At 45.6% G+C, this 18,225-nt stretch overlaps 1 protein-coding gene across 2 annotated transcripts in view; it reads left to right on the forward strand.

Annotated features, from left to right (window-relative positions):
• LOC139406498 (peroxisome proliferator-activated receptor alpha-like) overlaps positions 1-18,225 on the forward strand; it is a 57,390-nt gene that overhangs the window by 17,497 nt on the left and 21,668 nt on the right. For both annotated transcript variants that reach the window (XM_071149149.1, XM_071149150.1), the window contains exons 2-4: positions 7,753-8,001; positions 10,564-10,721; positions 16,712-16,850. In XM_071149149.1, coding sequence (XP_071005250.1) covers positions 7,761-8,001; positions 10,564-10,721; positions 16,712-16,850 — 538 coding nt within the window. In that variant the 5' untranslated portion in view covers positions 7,753-7,760. The remainder of the gene's footprint in view (positions 1-7,752; positions 8,002-10,563; positions 10,722-16,711; positions 16,851-18,225) is intronic.

The following is an 18,225-nucleotide window of genomic DNA, read 5'->3' on the forward strand; positions in this document are numbered from 1 at the left end:
CCCTAATTCTAATCCTAACCCTAATTCTAATCCTAACACTAATTCTACCTTAACCCTAAACGCCCTATAAATAGCATTTGGCCTTGTGAAGACTAATATAATGACACCAGTTGGTCAAATTTTTGTTTGTTTACTATTCTTGTGTGGACTTCTGTTCCCCACAAGTATAGTTAAACATGTCCACACAAACACACAGGCACACACACATGCATGCACACAGATGACCTTGCCTGTCCTCGGTGCAGTGTGTGCAGTGCCTTCCTCAGCAGGCTTGGTTGAGCGAGCACAGGAGGGGCTTGAGCTCTGTTACTGTTGGAACCACCTCCCTCCTCTCCCTCTCTCTCTCCCTCCTCTCCCTGTCTCTCTCCCTCCTCTCCCTCTCTCTCTCCCTCCTCTCCCTGTCTCTCTCTCCCTCCTCTCCCTCTCTCTCCCTCCTCTCCCTGTCTCTCTCCCTCCTCTCCCTCTCTCTCCCTCCTCTCCCTTTCTCTCTCCCTCCTCTCCCTGTCTCTCTCCCTCCTCTCCCTGTCTCTCTCCCTCCTCTCCCCCTCTCTCTCCCTCATCTCTTCTGTCTCTCTCCCTCCTCTCCCTTTCTCTCTCCCTCCTCTCCCTGTCTCTCTCCCTCCTCTCCCTCTCTCTCTCCCCCCTTGCCCTGTCTCTCGCTGTCTCCATATGTTATCTTTTTTTCTGTTACTCTCACTCTCTCTATTTGCCCCTTATGGCCTGTCTTAATCTGACTCCAGCGCTCTGATTCAGTCCATCTGACCCACCCACCCTCTCATCTGTCTGCCTAGGTTAAAGTAATACATGGCTGATATGGGGAGCCTGTAAAGATGTACAGTAGGATATTGATTTAAGACAGTTTGCTACAGCAGCAAAATAATCCTGCAGCAACAAGAAATGTGAATTATTATGTGGATTATAATTAATGGAAAAACGTTTAGAGGTTGATACCTTTTTCGTTAGGGCAAATCAAGTCTGACATTTTAAAGTGGAAATGACAAACTTTAGAACCCGTTTTAAACCTTGAATACACAACACGTTCTCAGCATCAAAAGAGTGATCAAATTAAGATCCTACATCTGTATAGAGTGACTAATCATGTGTTTGTTTACCCCCTTTTCTCTGTTGATGACATGCTGTGAATGCCAAACCAACCCTTTCTCCCCTAGCAACTCGCTCGGAGGGCCCTCCATTGTTCCGTGTTGCTAACACAACTCTGAGGGTGACTTAAAGAGTGGTGAGGGGATCAAATAAAACCATCAACTTCGGAACACACTTGTAACTTGAATGATGCAATTCTTGTTCCACATTATTAAATAATAAAACAAGCATGAAATTCAAATGAGGAAATTTCACCTGGCTTTCGACAAGAAATACAGTGCATTCGGAAAGTATTCAGACCACTTGACTTTTTCCACATTTTGTTATGTTACAGCCCTATTTTAAAATTAGTGAAATAGTTTTTCCCCCTCATTAATCTACACACAATACCCCATAATGACAAAGCAAAATTTGGTTTTTAGACATTTGTGAAATTTGATAAAAATTACTAAATTTAACTATCACATTTACATAAGTTTTCAGACCCTTTACTCAGTACTTTGATGAAGCACATTTGGCAGGGATTACAGCCTCGACTTCTTGGGTATGGGGATACAAGCTTGGCACAGCTGTATTTGGGGAGTTTCTCCCATTCTTCTCTGCAGATCCTCTCAAACTCTGTCAGGTTGGATAGGGAACGTTGTGGCACAGCTATTTTCAGGTCTCTCCAGAACTGTCCGGCCTCTGGCTGTGCCACTCAAGGACATTCAGAGACTTGTCCCGAAGCCACCCCTGCGTTGTCTTGGCTGTGTGCTTAGGGTCATTGTCCTATTGGAAGGTGAACCTTCACCCCAGTCTGAGGTCCTGAGTGCGCTGGAGCAGGTTTTCATCAAGGATCTCTCTGTACTTTGCTCCGTTCATCTTTGCCTCGATCCTGACTAGTCTCCCAGTGTCTGCAGCTGAGAAACATCCACACAGCATGATGCTGCCACCACCATGCTTCACCGTAGGAATGGTGCAAAGTTTCCTCGAGACGTGATGCTTGGCATTCAGGCCAAAGAGTTTAATCTTGGTTTCACCAGACCAGAGAATCTTGTTTAGGTGCCTTTTGGCAAACTCCAAGCAGGCTATCATGTGCCTTTTACTGAGGAGTGGCCTACGTCTGGCCACTCTACCATAAAGGCCTGATTGGTGGTGTGCTTCAAAGATGGTTGTACTTTTGTAAGGTTCTCCCATCTCCACAGGAAGAGGAACTCTGGAGAGGAACTCTGGAGCTCTTTCAGAGTGACCATCGGGTTCTTGGTCACCTCCCTGACCAAGGCCCTTCTCCCCCGATTGCATAGTTTAGCCGGGCAGACAGCTCTAGGAAGTGTCTTGGTGGTTCCAAACTTCTTTCATTTAAGAATGATGGAGGCCACTGTGTTCTTAGAAACCTTCAATGCTGCAGACATATTGTTTGGTACCCTTCCCCAGATCTGTCTCGACACAATCTTGTGTCACAGAGCTCTACGGACAATTCCTTTGACCTTATGGCTTGGTTTTTGCTCTGACATGCATTGTCAACTGTGGGACCTTATATAGACAGGGTGTGACTTTCCAAATCATGTCTCCCGAGTGGCGCAGCATTCTAAGGGACTGCATCTCGGTGCTAGAGGCGTTACTACAGATCCTGGTTCGATCCCGGGGCTGTATCACAACCAGCTGTGATCGGGAGTCCCATAAGGGGTGAACAATTGGCCCACCATCGTCCAAGTTAGGGAAAGGTTTGGCCAGGGTAGGCCGTCATTGTAATTAAGAATTTGTTCTTAACTGACTTGCCTAGTTAAATAAAGGTTAAATAAAAAAATGTCCAATCAATTGAATTTAGCGCAGGTTGACTGCAATCAAGTTGTTGAAAGATCTCAAGGATGATCAATGGAAACACGATGCACCTGAGCTCAATTTCAAGTCTCATAGCGAAGGGTCTGAATACATTTAGCAAAAAAATCTGAAATCTGTTTTCTCTTTGTCATTATGGTGTATTGTGTGTAGATTGATGAGGGGGAAAAATGTACTACATTTTAGAATAAGGCTGTAACATAACAAAATGTGTAAAAAGTTAAGGGGTCTGAATACTTTCCAAATGCACTGAAAACCTCAGTAACAGTTAAGCATTTCATTTGGGACGTATTTCATGTTTCAAGCCTCAAAATCAGACACAAACCAATATAAGAATTCGGTACGCAGCTCCGTTATTTTTTGTGAAATTGTGCAAACTCCAAAATGATGCGTGCATTTTGGCATACCACTTCGCTCTGAAGCCTGCAGCGTAGCTTGCTCGGTCAAAGTGGCTAGCTATCAAAGGGTCTAATTAGCCCCTACACCCTCCATAATTTTCACTCCCTCCGTTTTGGCGGAGGCTTACATGAACAGAGGCGCACATGAACACATAAATGGAGGGGCAAGGGGAAGGGGAAGGGGGTGATTTGGGATTCAGCCATGACTAGGGCATAGTGGAGAAAGGCAGTACTGTACAGCATAGCCGCTGCTGGTGGGGTCATGCGTTCAGTGATGGTATCAGTAGTCATGTCTATAAGTAGACTAAACATGCAGGCTCAGCTGTGACCAGGGTCTATGTCTCTGTGTAACAGGTCTCTGTTTACACAATGGGTGTTTCTCAATATGCATACTACCGTGCTCCACACTCTCATGCTCCGAGTGCGTTCTCCGACGACATTCACTTGAGTACGTTCTTGTGAGGACGTGAGTGTGGAGAACGCATTAAACATTACATTTAAGAAGCACTCGCACTCCCCCTACTGTATTACCTTACACTTCACCTCCCCATTCACTGAACCTTCTTCCAGCCAGGACAATGGCAATAGATACAAAACAAGATAAACACAAAGCAACCGTTTTACTTCATAACTATCAGCTAGTTATATGTGAATCGTAATAATGTAGATCACCAGATAGTTTAACAGGCAAAAATTACTTAAAATGAATATTATGCAAGATAGGTGTCAATTTGCTATTTGTTAGCTAGCCAATTAGCCAAAATAAACATGCCAAAATTAACACAGTACTGTATGTATTTATTAACGTATCAAGATAAAATATTGTAGTCAAGCAACATATGAGATGTGAATAAACAACATTTCATTTCGAAATCAGAGTGTAATTTCTCTCGCTTCAGCTCAGATAATGGCCGCCATTGATTTCAAGAATTGTTGCCTCATTTTCGATGTGGTTGCGTCATATTTCTTTGCATACTTTCCATTGAAGCTTGCATCAAATGTACAAACGGAGAACACTTTTGAATAGTGCCCTCCGTGCTCTGTTTCGCAAACTTTGATTTGGACTCATACTCTGACCTTCCCGTGCTCCAATTTGTGTGCTCGGAACATTTTAAGAAACACCCAATGTGTGTACTCTGTCAGCCAGCCAGCCAGTCAGCTAGTCAGTCACTCAGCCAGTCAGTCAGTCAGTCTGTTAGTCAAACAGTTAGTCAGTTAGCAACCAGTCAGTCAGTCACTCAACCAGTCAGTTAGTCAGTCAGCCAACCAGTCAGTCAGTCCACCAGTCAGTCAGTCTGTTAGTCAAACAGTTAACCAGCCAGCCAGTCAGTCAGTCACTCAACCAGTCACTCAGCCAGTCAGTCAGTCAGTCAGTTTGTTAGTCAAAAAGTTAGTTAGTCAGCCAACCGACCAACCAGTCAGTCAGTCAGTCTGTCTGATAGTCAAACAGTTAGTCAGTCAGCTAACTAGTCAATCAGTCAGACAGTCAAACAGTTAGTCAGCCAACCAGTCAGTCAGTTAGTCTGGTAACAATTAAGCATGGTAGCATTTGAGAGGGAACAGTTTGGAGATTATGGGAAAATTATTAGACCAAGGTTGAGGATGCAACAGTTCACCTGACACAAGACATTACACTGTTGATTATATGTGCATTTTACATTTACTGTACTTTTTGCCACATTTGTTGATAACAAAATCTGGAAATATTCTGAAACATTCAGTAACATGATAAGAAAATGTGTTGTAGGTGCAACATAAGACAATACAAATGACAAGGGTTTGAGGGAGAGGACTAACTGGTGTCTCCAAGTGGACACACACCTCTCTAAAGTGTGCACAGTTCCTAAGTAATTTCAATGCACTTTTATGACACAAAGAAATCTTCAACTATAAGGTGCTTTTTTTTAGCTCTCTTAGCTCTGCCGTTGAGGAACTAGAGCAGCACACTTGTAGTTGTTTTGTTTGGAACACAACCCTATCACACAATTACTGTGCATTGTTATAAATCGCACCATTATAAATCTCAATCTAGGTCAGGTGGGCATCGTTTGAAAGCTATTGCCGACATGACTAGCTAAGTTATTAAATATGATCTTAGAGTGTTAGGGTTTCACGGGGCAATTCAGTTTTGGTGCGAATAGAAAGGGGTCATGTGTGAACTCAGATGTCTGTTGCGCGTCACATTTTCTTCACAATAGACAAACAGGCTCATTCTGTTCAGAACAACCCAGGGTATTTTTTTAAATGTATTTAACGAGGCAAGTCAGTTAAGAACTAATTCTTAATGATGGCCTACCCCATGACTCCCAATCACGGCCAGCCTGGAATCGAACCAGGGTCTGTAGTGACACCTCTAGCACTGAGATGCAGTGCCTTAAACCGCTTAAACCGCCCAATGACACCATGTCATTATGTAACTGTATATCAAACACGTTGACACTGTATATGACATAAGTTTTATGATATGGAAATGTGAAGTGCACATTTGGACTCACAGGTTTTTGGTCAGCTTGTTTGACATCAAAGCGTTTTTTATTATAATCCTCAAAGTCTCATCTTTCAGAATACATCATCTGTCATCTTAATGTACAGCTTTTCCCTCACTCAGACAACAACAAATTAGCAAAAGTTGCTCAATTAGCGAGAGGGATGGGGGCAGCTTCTTGTCGCATGTGGTGCTGAAGTTCAGAACGGCTGTCAGTCAAAACACATACAGCGCTGTGAAGCACACAACCTGAGCTCTGACGTCATTTATAGCATGTTACTGTACACCCACTGTGTAGCCCCGAAACAAACCCTCCCCTAACCCAGACGACGCTGGGCCAATTGTTACTCTTGAAACAAATTGTTTATTATCTACATTGGCACAGCAGTGTCTAGCCTAGGTACTGTTGTACTTGGTACTGTGGTTGCCATGGAGAGGCCCAGTGTTGTAATGACATAGTGATGAGTGAATGTCCTGAAACAGGATGTCCTCTAAATGAAGACCTCTGGGAGCAGGAGGACTATGTTAAAGAGGCCAGCTCTATTCCTCCTGGGTAAATAAACACTCTGTCTCTTTCTCTCTGTGTTCAAAACACCTGCTGCAGTGCCAGCTTAGACCTACGGCTAGACACTATGCTTCAATGAAATAACATGCATTTCTCTCCTCTGTGACCTTGGAATACATTGAGAGGTGTGGGGCTGGAATTCATCTTTGAACGTGAACATGCACGTACTGTTAGACACGTCCATTAGACAGAGTCATTGACCAGAGCACAAAATAGACATGAGTACTGTATGGGGTCTGTTAGGTTAGACTTAGACTCCATAGGATCAAGCCCTGGCAGCTTACTGCAGGTTGGTCTCAGATGGAGCAGCTGCTGTCTCCTTGCTCCATGCCCTCCTCGCAAATACTCAGCACCCACACCCCTCTCTCTACACCAGGCCTGACCAGGGAGCTTTACTCTAGCTTGACCCAGTTTTGGTGTGGATATATGGGTTGGTGCCCCTACAGACGGATCTAAGGTCAATTTCAGGTTAGGATTTGGTGAGGATAAGCTGATCCTAGATCTTTGACTTAGGGTAGCTTCTACCTGGAACCATGAGGTCTGATACCTTCTCTCTGTTCTACCCCTCAAACGTCCACCACGTCATCCAATTTAGCCCAGCACAGGGCCCTACATTCCAGTACATTAGGGTTAAGGTTACGGTTAGGTTTAGGAGTTAGGTTAAAGGGTTAAAGGGTGAAGGATGGGGTTAGATTTTACATTTACTTTGTTAGGTCTATGAGACCAGGCTGAACAGCTTCAGTTCAACCCTTGGCTTCAAGGATACACCTCATTAGGAACTCGTATCAGTGTTGTTAACACTTCATGTGTTGATGCGATGTTTGTTGGTGATGGAAAGAGTGCAATGATGTAAGAACAGGAGTGAGATTTTCTTGTTTACTCTTTCCTATGATCTGGACATTCCATTAAAGGCTCAGTGCAGTCAACATGAAGTTTTTGTTGTTGTTGTTGTATCATACTGTACAATAACTGATGAAACTAACACTGTAAAAGTGTGATTTTCTTTATCAGTGTCCTTCATAATTGCTGGCTGAAAATACAATCTACACAGGACCTTGCATGGGTGGAGTTTCGGCTTGGCTGGTGACATCACCAGGAGATAAATTAGTTAATAGACCAATAACAAAGAGAGTTCCAAACCTCTCTGCCAATCACAGCTAGTTTTCTGTTTTCCCCTCAAAACTCAGACCATAGTCTTGGCAAAATTCTTTCTTAAGAAATAGTTTTTTGCAAAAAATCTATTTTTGTTTTTTTTTGTCAATTTTATTGGATAACTATTATAGTAAGTTGTTGCCCAGAAATTATTTGATATATAAAATGGCTGCACTGGGGGCTTTTACTAACCCTCTTTCTCTCCCTTCCTCTCTCCGTTTCTCTCTCTTCAGTCTGATGAATGATCCTCCCCCTAGTCCCGTCCTCCGTCATGGTCGACATGGAGAGCCACTGCCGGCCTCCGTCCCCCCTAGAGGATTCGGTGCTGGGCAGCCCGCTGTGTGGGGACTTCATCGGGGGCATGGAGGAGCTGCAGGACATCTCCCAATCCATCGACGGTGATGCCCACAGCTCCTTTGACGTCCCTGAGTACCAGTCCCAGTCGAGTAACGGCTCTGGCTCTGAAGGATCCACCATTCTAGGTATAGAGCCATACCTTCAATGGTTCGAAGTAGTGTGATGGTAGTGTGATAGTAGTGTGATGGTAGTGTGATAGTAGTGTGATAGTAGTGTGATAGTTGTGTGATGGTAGTGTGATAGTAGTGTGATGGTAGTGTGATAGTAGTGTGATGCTAGTGTGATAGTAGTGTGATGGTAGTGTGTTGTGCTTGGTTTATTGCCTACTGCTGTCTCACACACGTTATGCCTTCCCTTTAACTTCTCTTCCCTTATAGAAACGTTAACACTTCCTTTACAGAAACGGTGAGACTTCCCTTAGAGAAACGTTGAGACTTCCCTTACAGAAACGTTGAGACTTCCCTCATAGAAACGTTGAGACTCCCCTCATAGAAACGTTGAGACTTCCCTTATAGAAACGTTAACACTTCCCTTATAGAAACACTGAGACTTCCCTTATAGAAACGTTGAGACTCCCCTCATAGAAACGTTGAGAGTTCCCTTATAGAAACGTTGAGACTTCCCTTATAGAAACACTGAGACTTCCCTTATAGAAACGTTGAGACTTCTCTTATAGAAACATTGAGACTTCCCTTATAGAAACACTGAGACTTCCCTTATAGAAATGTTGAGACTTCCCTTATAGAAACGTTGAGACTTCCCTTATAGAAACGTTGAGACTTCCCTTATAGAAACACTGAGACTTCCCTTATAGAAATGTTGAGACTTCCCTTATATAAACGTTGAGATTTCCCTTATAGAAACACTGAGACTTCCCTTATAGAAATGTTGAGACTTCCCTTATATAAACGTTGAGACTTCCCTTATAGAAACACTGAGACTTCCCTTATAGAAACGTTGAGACTTCCCTTATAGAAACGTTGAGACTTCCCTTATAGAAACGTTGAGACTTCCCTTATAGAAACGTTGAGACTTCCCTTATAGAAACACTGAGACTTCCCTTATAGAAACGTTGAGACTTCCCTTATAGAAACGTTGAGACTTCCCTTATAGAAACACTGAGACTTCCCTTATAGAAATGTTGAGACTTCAAGTGCCTTATACTTAGAGCCAGGTTTTTTCCTAGTGGGCCTGTCTAATAGTTTCTTAGTTTTCCTAAAAGTAAGAATGAGTAGTCTACGGTGTAGTAATCCTGTCGTAAACCAGCTCTAAATCAAATCAAATCAAAATGTATTCATCACACACACATATTTAGCAGATGTTATTGCTAGTGTAGCGAAATGCTTGTGTTCCTAGCTCCAACAGTGCAGTAGTATCTCTATGTTGTTATTGTTTGACCATGTGTTTCCTGATCATTCAGGAGCCCTCCTCACATAGCTCATCGCTAATTCACCCTGACTCAGAGGGTTCAGAGAGGACACCCGGCTTGTTTAACCTCTGACCTTACCCAGGGTAACAGAGATGCTTTTGGCAGAGGGGTTAACTGTTATGTTACACCCCACCCCCCAACAGATTGTCTGTCTGACATACATTACACCCCAAGGCCACGTTCCTGTTCCCCACACTTCCACGGAAGACTTCCTCAATCCACAAACATTCCTCAACTCACAATCTGTGTACCAAATGGCACTGTCTTACCTATATAGTGCACTGCTTTTGACCAGGGCCCTAGTCTATATAGGGAATAGGGTGCCATTTTGGACACAGACACTATATTTGTGTGAACAATAACTTGTTTGTGTCCAATAGAAACTACCTGGATGTGTTAGCAAATATGTTACTACATAGTAGTTAGTATGCAACAGGCATTGAAAGAGTGACCGGTGAATTTAAATCTAGAGGAAAAGAGGGGATGGTGTATTGACAAAATGGAAGAGGGGGAAGAGGTTTTAGGGGAAGAGGAGTGGAGGGGGGAGCATCATGGAAAATAGCATTGATGATGTCATGGAAAAGTCATGGCGAGTGTGTTGAGAAGTGCTGGCTGTTTATGGTTGTTGATGGAATGGTGACTGAGGGAGGAAGAGAGAGAAGCAGACACTGAGTATCTGTGATATCATATTATTTTCCTGTCTACGGTGTAGGCTGTAGAGTGTGGTCTGTGTGACACGTGCAGGTGGTCCAAGGCCTTAATATTTATAAGCCTGTTTTGGCTTCTCTCACCCAACTCATGTGGGCTGACTTAGCGCTGCTGTGTTTGGTGTGTGTTTGGTGTGTGTTTGCTGTGTTTCTTATTCAGGTATTAAAATAGACACAGTGTGTGTATCTTGGGCCAATATTCGACTCATCCCCTGAATTTAAAAGTGTTGCTGATCCACTCTCAGTGGTGTGCATGGCGGTCTGTACGTATTAATAGAGATGTAATGGAACACATATTACATGTGGTCTTCCTCTGTGTCGGGCCAAAGGCCTGAGACTACAGAGACTTTCCACTGGTACAGTACTCATCTGCCAGCTCGAGCAAAGAGGCTTCACAGTTAAAAGGTTCATTTGTTTATTGTTTCACAACAGTTATGAGTGTGTGTCTGTTTTCTGTGCAATGAGTTTATTAATGTGCGTGTGTGTGTGTGTTGTCTGTGCATGCATAAGTGTGTTCATGAATGTGTACACTGTGTGTGTGTGTTCTACAGATGCTCTGACCCCAGCCTCCAGCCCATCGTCGGGAGTGTATGGGGCGGTTGCAGGGCAGGAAGAGTTCTCCTCCACCTCTCTCAACCTGGAGTGTCGGGTGTGTGCCGACCGCGCCTCCGGATACCACTATGGAGTTCACGCCTGTGAGGGCTGCAAGGTGAGATGGACCAGCCATCACACACGTCCAAGTATGTGAAGCACACAAGCGCATGCCCGCACAAACATTAAAATACGCATACATAACACACCCAGTCAGAGTGAGATTCACTGGACCAACCTTCAGACAGTCTAACGATAAAAAAGTATTATTATTTTTATTTCACCTTTATTTAACCAGGTAGGCAAGTTACAATTCCGACCTGGCCAAGATAAAGCGAAGCAGTTCGACACATACAACAACACAGAGTTACACATGGAATAAAACAAACATACAGTCAATAATACAGTAGAAACAAGTCTATATACGATGTGAGCAAATGAGGTGAGATAAGGGAGGTAAAAGCAAAAAAAGGCCATGGTGGCAAAGTAAATACAATATAGCAAGTAAAACACTGGAATGGTAGTTTTGCAGTGGAAGAATGTGCAAAGTAGAAATAAAAATAATGGGGTGCAAAGGAGCAAAATAAATAAATAAATACAATTAATACAGTAGGGAAAGAGGTAGTTGTTTGGGCTAAATTATAGGTGGGCTATGTACAGGTGCAGTAATCTGTGAGCTGCTCTGACAGCTGATGCTTAAAGCTAGTGAGGGAGATAAGTGTTTCCAGTTTCAGAGATTTTGTAGTTCGTTCCAGTCATTGGCAGCAGAGAACTGGAAGGAGAGGCGGCCAAATAAATAATTGGTTTTGGGGGTGACCAGAGAGATATACCTGCTGGAGCGTGTGCTACAGGTGGGTGATGCTATGGTGACCAGCGAGCTGAGATAAGGGGGAACTTTACCTAGCAGGGTCTTGTAGATGACATGGAGCCAGTGGCTTTGGCGACGAGTAGGAAGCGAGGGCCAGCCAACGAGAGCGTACAGGTCGCAATGGTGGGTAGTTGGGGGCTTTGGTGACAAAACGGATGGCACTGTGATAGACTGCATCCAATTTATTGAGTCGGGTATTGGAGGCTATTTTGTAAATGACATCGCCGAAGTCGAGGATTGGTAGGATGGTCAGTTTTACAAGGGTATGTTTGGCAGCATGAGTGAAGGATGCTTTGTTGCGAAATAGGAAGCCAATCTAGATTTAACTTTGGATTGGAGATAATAATAATGACTGAACACACAAACAGGACACAAGAATGTGCCCTCCAACACAGTGTGAATGCTCTCTTGGTTAATTGTTTATGAGCCTGTTGAAGAGCAACCCAAGGCTAATGTGTTTTGTCACAAGTCACTGGAGGACAGAGCAGATCTTAATGTGCCACTGGAAAGGTAAGATAATGTAGTTTTGGTGTTACTATGACCCACAAACCACTAACCACCAAAGAAAACATAACCCAGTCTGTTAGCTGTGACCCAGAAGGAACTGGTAATGATGCTGGTCCATCGCTGCTGTATGACTTCTGTGACTGCATGCTTCGGCCCAAAGGAGAAGAGTCAATTCTCACCTTGCTGTGAAAGCCAGGCAAATATAATTGCTTTGTCATCCACTACATTTCCTACATACTCTTTCACTCTGAACGCGTGGGCGATGTCTTCTGGACCCATGGCCAGCCCATCTATCCCTGTGCCAGGACTTTGTCTGAAAATGGATGTCACTTGGCGAAGTTGGCGGTGCTCCTCCCCCTCATGTCAACACACTGTTACACTGAGTTCCAGATGGCAGGCGATAGCAGAGCAGAGTGGGCCGCAGTGTTCCCTACCCTCCCCTACCCTACCCTCCCCACCCCTACCCTCCCCACCCCACCCCTACCCTACCCTCCCCTCCCCACCCCTACCCTCCCCACCCCACCCCAACCCTACCCACCCCTACCCTCCCCTTCCCTACCTTTCCCTCCCCTTCCCTCCCCTACCCCCCTACCCTACCATTTCCCCCCTATCCTCCCCTACCCTACCCTCCACTCCACTCCCCTCCCCTACCCTAACCTTCCCTACCCTACCCTACCCTACCCTACTCTATCCTGCCCTGCCCTCCCCTACCCACCCCTACCCTCCCCTCACCCCCCCCCCTACCCTACCAACCCCTCCCCTCCCCTCCCCTCCCCACCCTACCAACCCCTACCCTTCTGTTCATAGCTGTCCCAGAGTAAAACTGGTATAGCTGTCCCAGAGTAAAACTGGCCATAGCTGTCACAGAGTAAAACTGGCCATAGCTGTCTCAGAGTAAAACTGGTCATAGCTGTCACAGAGTAATACTGGTCATAGCTGTCACAGAGTAAAACTGTCCATAGGTGTCCCAGAGTAAAACTGACCATAGCTGTCACAGAGTAAAACTGGCCATAGCTGTCAATGAGTAAAACTGGCCATAGCTGTCCCATAGTAATACTGGTCATAGCTGTCACAGAGTAATACTGGCCATAGCTGTCACAGAGTAAAACTGGTCATAGCTGTCACAGAGTAAAACTGGTCATAGCTGTCACAGAGTAAAACTGGTCATAGCTGTCCCAGAGTAATACTGGTCATAGCTGTCACAGAGTAATACTGGTCATAGCTGTCACAGAGTAAAACTGGTCATAGCTGTCACAGAGTAAAACTGGCCATAGCTGTCCCAGAGTAATACTGGCCATAGCTGTCACAGAGTAAAACTGGTCATAGCTGTCACAGAGTAATACTGGTCATAGCTGTCCCAGAGTAAAACTGGTCATAGCTGTCACAGAGTAAAACTGGTCATAGCTGTCACAGAGTGAAACTGGTCATAGCTGTCACAGAGTAAAACTGGTCATAGCTGTCCCATAGTAATACTGGTCATACCTGTCCCAGAGTAAAACTGTCCATAGGTGTCCCAGAGTAAAACTGACCATAGCTGTCACAGAGTAAAACTGGCCATAGCTGTCACAGAGTAAAACTGGCCATAGCTGTCACAGAGTAAAACTGGTCATAGCTGTCACAGAGTAATACTGGTCATAGCTGTCACAGAGTAAAACTGGTCATAGCTGTCACAGAGTAAAACTGACCATAGCTGTCTCAGAGTAAAACTGGTCATAGCTGTCACAGAGTAATACTGGTCATAGCTGTCCCAGAGTAAAACTGGTCATAGCTGTCTCAGAGTAAAACTGGTCATAGCTGTCCCAGAGTAAAACTGGTCATAGCTGTCCCAGAGTAAAACTGGTCATAGCTGTCACAGAGTAATACTGGTCATAGCTGTCTCAGAGTAAAACTGGTCATAGCTGTCCCAGAGTAATACTGGTCATATCTGTCACAGAGTAATACTGGTCATAGCTGTCCCAGAGTAAAACTCCAGCAATGTGTCCTACAAGCGCCCTGCTCCTCAGCTGTCTGGTCATCTGAGAGTGACCCCTGCACAGAGAAAGAGACAGAGACATGAGGCACAGACAGAAACAGAGACAGAGACTGAGACATGAGACTGTGAAAGAGACATGAGGCACAGACAGAAACAGAGACATGAGACTGTGAAAGAGACAAGAGGCACAGACAGAAACAGAGACAGAGACTGAGACATGAGACTGTGAGAGACAAGAGGCACAGACAGAAACAGAGACAGAGACTGAGACATGAGACTGTGAAAGAGACAAGAGGCACAGACAGAAACAGAGACATGAGACTGAGACATGAGACTGTGAAAGAGACAAGAGGCACAGACAGAAACAGAGACATGAGACTGTGAGAGACAAGATGCACAGACAGAAACAAGACTGAGACATGAGACTGTGAGAGACAAGAGGCACAGACAGAAACAGAGACTGAGACATGAGACTGTGAAAGAGACAAGAGGCACAGACAGAAACAGAGACATGAGACAGAGACATGAGACTGTGAAAGAGACAGAAACAGAGACTGAGACAGACTGTGAAAGAGACATGAGGCACAGACAGAAACAGAGACATGAGACTGTGAAAGAGACAAGAGGCACAGACAGAAACAGAGACATGAGACTGTGAAAGAGACAAGAGGCACAGACAGAAACAGAGACATGAGACTGTGAAAGAGACAAGAGGCACAGACAGAAACAGAGACAGAGACTGAGACATGAGACTGTGAAAGGAGACAAGAGGCACAGACAGAAACAGAGACATGAGACTGTGAAAGAGACATGAGGCACAGACAGAAACAGAGACATGAGACTGTGAAAGAGACAAGAGGCACAGACAGAAACAGAGACATGAGACTGTGAAAGAGACAAGAGGCACAGACAGAAACAGAGACATGAGACTGTGAAAGAGACAAGAGGTACAGACAGAAACAGAGACATGAGACTGTGAAAGAGACAAGAGGCACAGACAGAAACAGAGACATGAGACTGTGAAAGAGACAAGAGGCACAGACAGAAACAGAGACAGAGACTGAGACATGAGACTGTGAAAGAGACAAGAGGCACAGACAGAAACAGAGACATGAGACTGTGAAAGAGGCAAGAGGCACAGACAGAAACAGAGACATGAGACTGTGAAAGAGACAAGAGGCACAGACAGAAACAGAGACAGAGACTGAGACATGAGACTGTGAAAGAGACAAGAGGCACAGACAGAAACAGAGACAGAGACTGAGACATGAGACTGTGAAAGAGACATGAGGCAGAGACGGAAACATGAGGCAGAGACGGAAACATGAGGCAGAGACAGAGACTGAGACATGAGACTGTGAAAGAGACAAGAGGCACAGACAGAAACAGAGACATGAGACTGTGAAAGAGACAAGAGGCACAGACAGAAACAGAGACATGGGACTGTGAAAGAGACAAGAGGCACAGACAGAAACAGAGACAGAGACTGAGACATGAGACTGTGAAAGAGACAAGAGGCACAGACAGAAACAGAGACATGAGACTGTGAAAGAGACAAGAGGCACAGCCAGAAACAGAGACAGAGACTGAGACATGAGACTGTGAAAGAGACATGAGGCAGAGACGGAAACATGAGGCAGAGACGGAAACATGAGGCAGAGACAGAGACTGAGACATGAGACTGTGAAAGAGACAAGAGGCACAGACAGAAACAGAGACATGAGACTGTGAAAGAGACAAGAGGCACAGACAGAAACAGAGACATGAGACTGTGAAAGAGACAAGAGGCACAGACAGAAACAGAGACAGAGACTGAGACATGAGACTGTGAGAGACAAGAGGCACAGACAGAAACAGAGACAGAGACTGAGACATGAGACTGTGAAAGAGACAAGAGGCACAGACAGAAACAGAGACATAAGACTGTGAAAGAGACAAGAGGCACAGACAGAAACAGAGACAGAGACTGAGACATGAGACTGTGAAAGAGACATGAGGCAGAGACGGAAACATGAGGCAGAGACGGAAACATGAGGCAGAGACAGGCCTGGCAGGAGGTCGTTGTGTCTGACAAGCATTCTGCCCTCACGTCACCCTTGAGGGGTGTATGTGCGTACTTGCGTGCATGTGGCGTGTCCTTGCAAGCGTTAATGCATGTCGTGTGTAGGGACACATTAAGGAGATCTTTCACAAGAATTATGAAATCAACATCTTGGGATGGGGCTGGCTAAATGTTCTTCTTAAGCAATTCACTACCCCCCCCTCCCAATCCCAGTCCAAGCCCTAAACCACTCAGGACAGTACGTCTAAAGCTGCCCATAACCAGACACTGCTGTTTGTCAGAGTTGTGTAACACTAGTGAAATCCCATTTGGAACGTGATAAGCATGTATGTCCAGGCTGATAGTGTCATGCTCCAGTCATTGGGTCCATTCTCTGTATTTCACTTTTTCTGCAGAGAAAGTGTCTGTTGGCTGATTGGAGGAAAATGGGGTTTCCTAGTGGCATGTTGTAGGTCAGGATACTGCCTTTGCTTTGCTGATAGTTCACTTAGGTTGAGAGAGTCTCAGATGAATAAAGTTTCGCCGAGGTTGAGAGATATAAAGATACCAGGTACAAACTGGCAATTGTTTTCTTTTACCAAGTCACAATACTGTATGTGGTTGAGTTACCCTACTGAGTCGAGGGTGAGTTTTATCATGAGTGCAGTCTATTGGGTCTCAACCTGAACATTTATCTCTCTCCTGATTCTCTCCCTGCAGGGTTTCTTTCGGCGGACCATCCGCCTCAAGCTGGAATATGACAAGTGTGAACGTCGATGTAAGATCCTGAAGAAGAACCGGAACAAATGCCAATACTGCCGCTTCCAGAAGTGCCTGTCTGTGGGCATGTCCCACAATGGTGAGGAACACAGACAAAGCCAGAGCCCTGAGTACTGCTTACTGCTTACAGCACAACCTGCCAGTAGCAACCAGAGACATTTGCACGTGGACATATGCACACACACATGTACGCCATTCAAAACCACACTCTTGTAGGAACAGGAAGGAGTGTGCATGCTCACACACACAATAACACGCACACGCACACACACACGCACTCACCACATTTTTTGTGGTTGCTTTTCAAGATGAATGAGTGACAGCTGTGAATCCTATAGCATTCATTCATAAACCCATGTAAGCATTTGCACCATTTCATATTTTGCTGTATCTAGAAGGAAACGATGCAGAATTGCAATTGATGCATAAGTCTCCCTGTCTCTGTGCGGTCCCTACGCGGTCTCTGCACTGTCTCTGCACTGTCTCTGCACTGTCTCGGCGCGGTCTCTGCACTGTCTCTGCGAGGTCTCTGTGCGGTCTCTGCGCGGTCTCTGCACTGGTCTCTGCGAGGTCTCTGCGTGGTCTCTGCACAGTCTCTGCACTTTCTCTGCGAGGTCTCTGCACTGTCTCTGCACTGTCTCTGCGAGGTCTCTGCACTGTCTCTGCACTTTCTCTGCACTGTCTCTGCACTGTCTCTGCACTGTCTCTGCGCAGTCTCTGCGCAGTCTCTGCACTGTCTCTGCGAGGTCTCTGCACTGTCTCTGCACTGTCTCTGCACTGTCTCTGTGAGGTCTCTGCACTGTCTCTGCACTGTCTCTGCGAGGTCTCTGCACTGTCTCTGCACTGTCTCTGCGCGGTCTCTACGCGGTCTCTGCACTGTCTCTGCACTGTCTCTGCGAGGTCTCTGCACTGTCTCTGCACTGTCTCTGCACTGTCTCTGCGCGGTCTCTGCGCGGTCTCTACGCGATCTCTGCACTGTCTCTGCACTGTCTCTGCGCGGTCTCGATGCGGTCTCTGCGCTGTCTCTGCACTGTCTCTGCACTGTCTCTGCACTGTCTCTGCGAGGTCTCTATGCGGTCTCTGCGCTGTCTCTGCACTGTCTCTGCACTGTCTCTGCGCGGTCTCTGCGCGGTCTCTGCACTGTCTCTGCACTGTCTCTGCGAGGTCTCTGTGCGATCTCTGCACTGTCTCTGCACTGTCTCTACGCGGTATCTGCACGATCTTTGTGCGGTCTCTGCACTGTCTCTGCGCTGTCTCTGCGCTGTCTACACTGTCTCTGCACTGTCTCTGCACTGTCTCTGCGCAGTCTCTGCGCAGTCTCTGCACTGTCTCTGCGAGGTCTCTGCACTGTCTCTGCACTGTCTCTGCACTGTCTCTGCACTGTCTCTACGCGGTATCTGCGCGATCTCTGTGCGGTCTCTGCACTGTCTCTGCACTGTCTCTGCGCGGTCTCT

This window comes from Oncorhynchus clarkii, chromosome 4 (assembly GCF_045791955.1).
Source record: "Oncorhynchus clarkii lewisi isolate Uvic-CL-2024 chromosome 4, UVic_Ocla_1.0, whole genome shotgun sequence".
Taxonomy (NCBI): domain Eukaryota; kingdom Metazoa; phylum Chordata; class Actinopteri; order Salmoniformes; family Salmonidae; genus Oncorhynchus; species Oncorhynchus clarkii.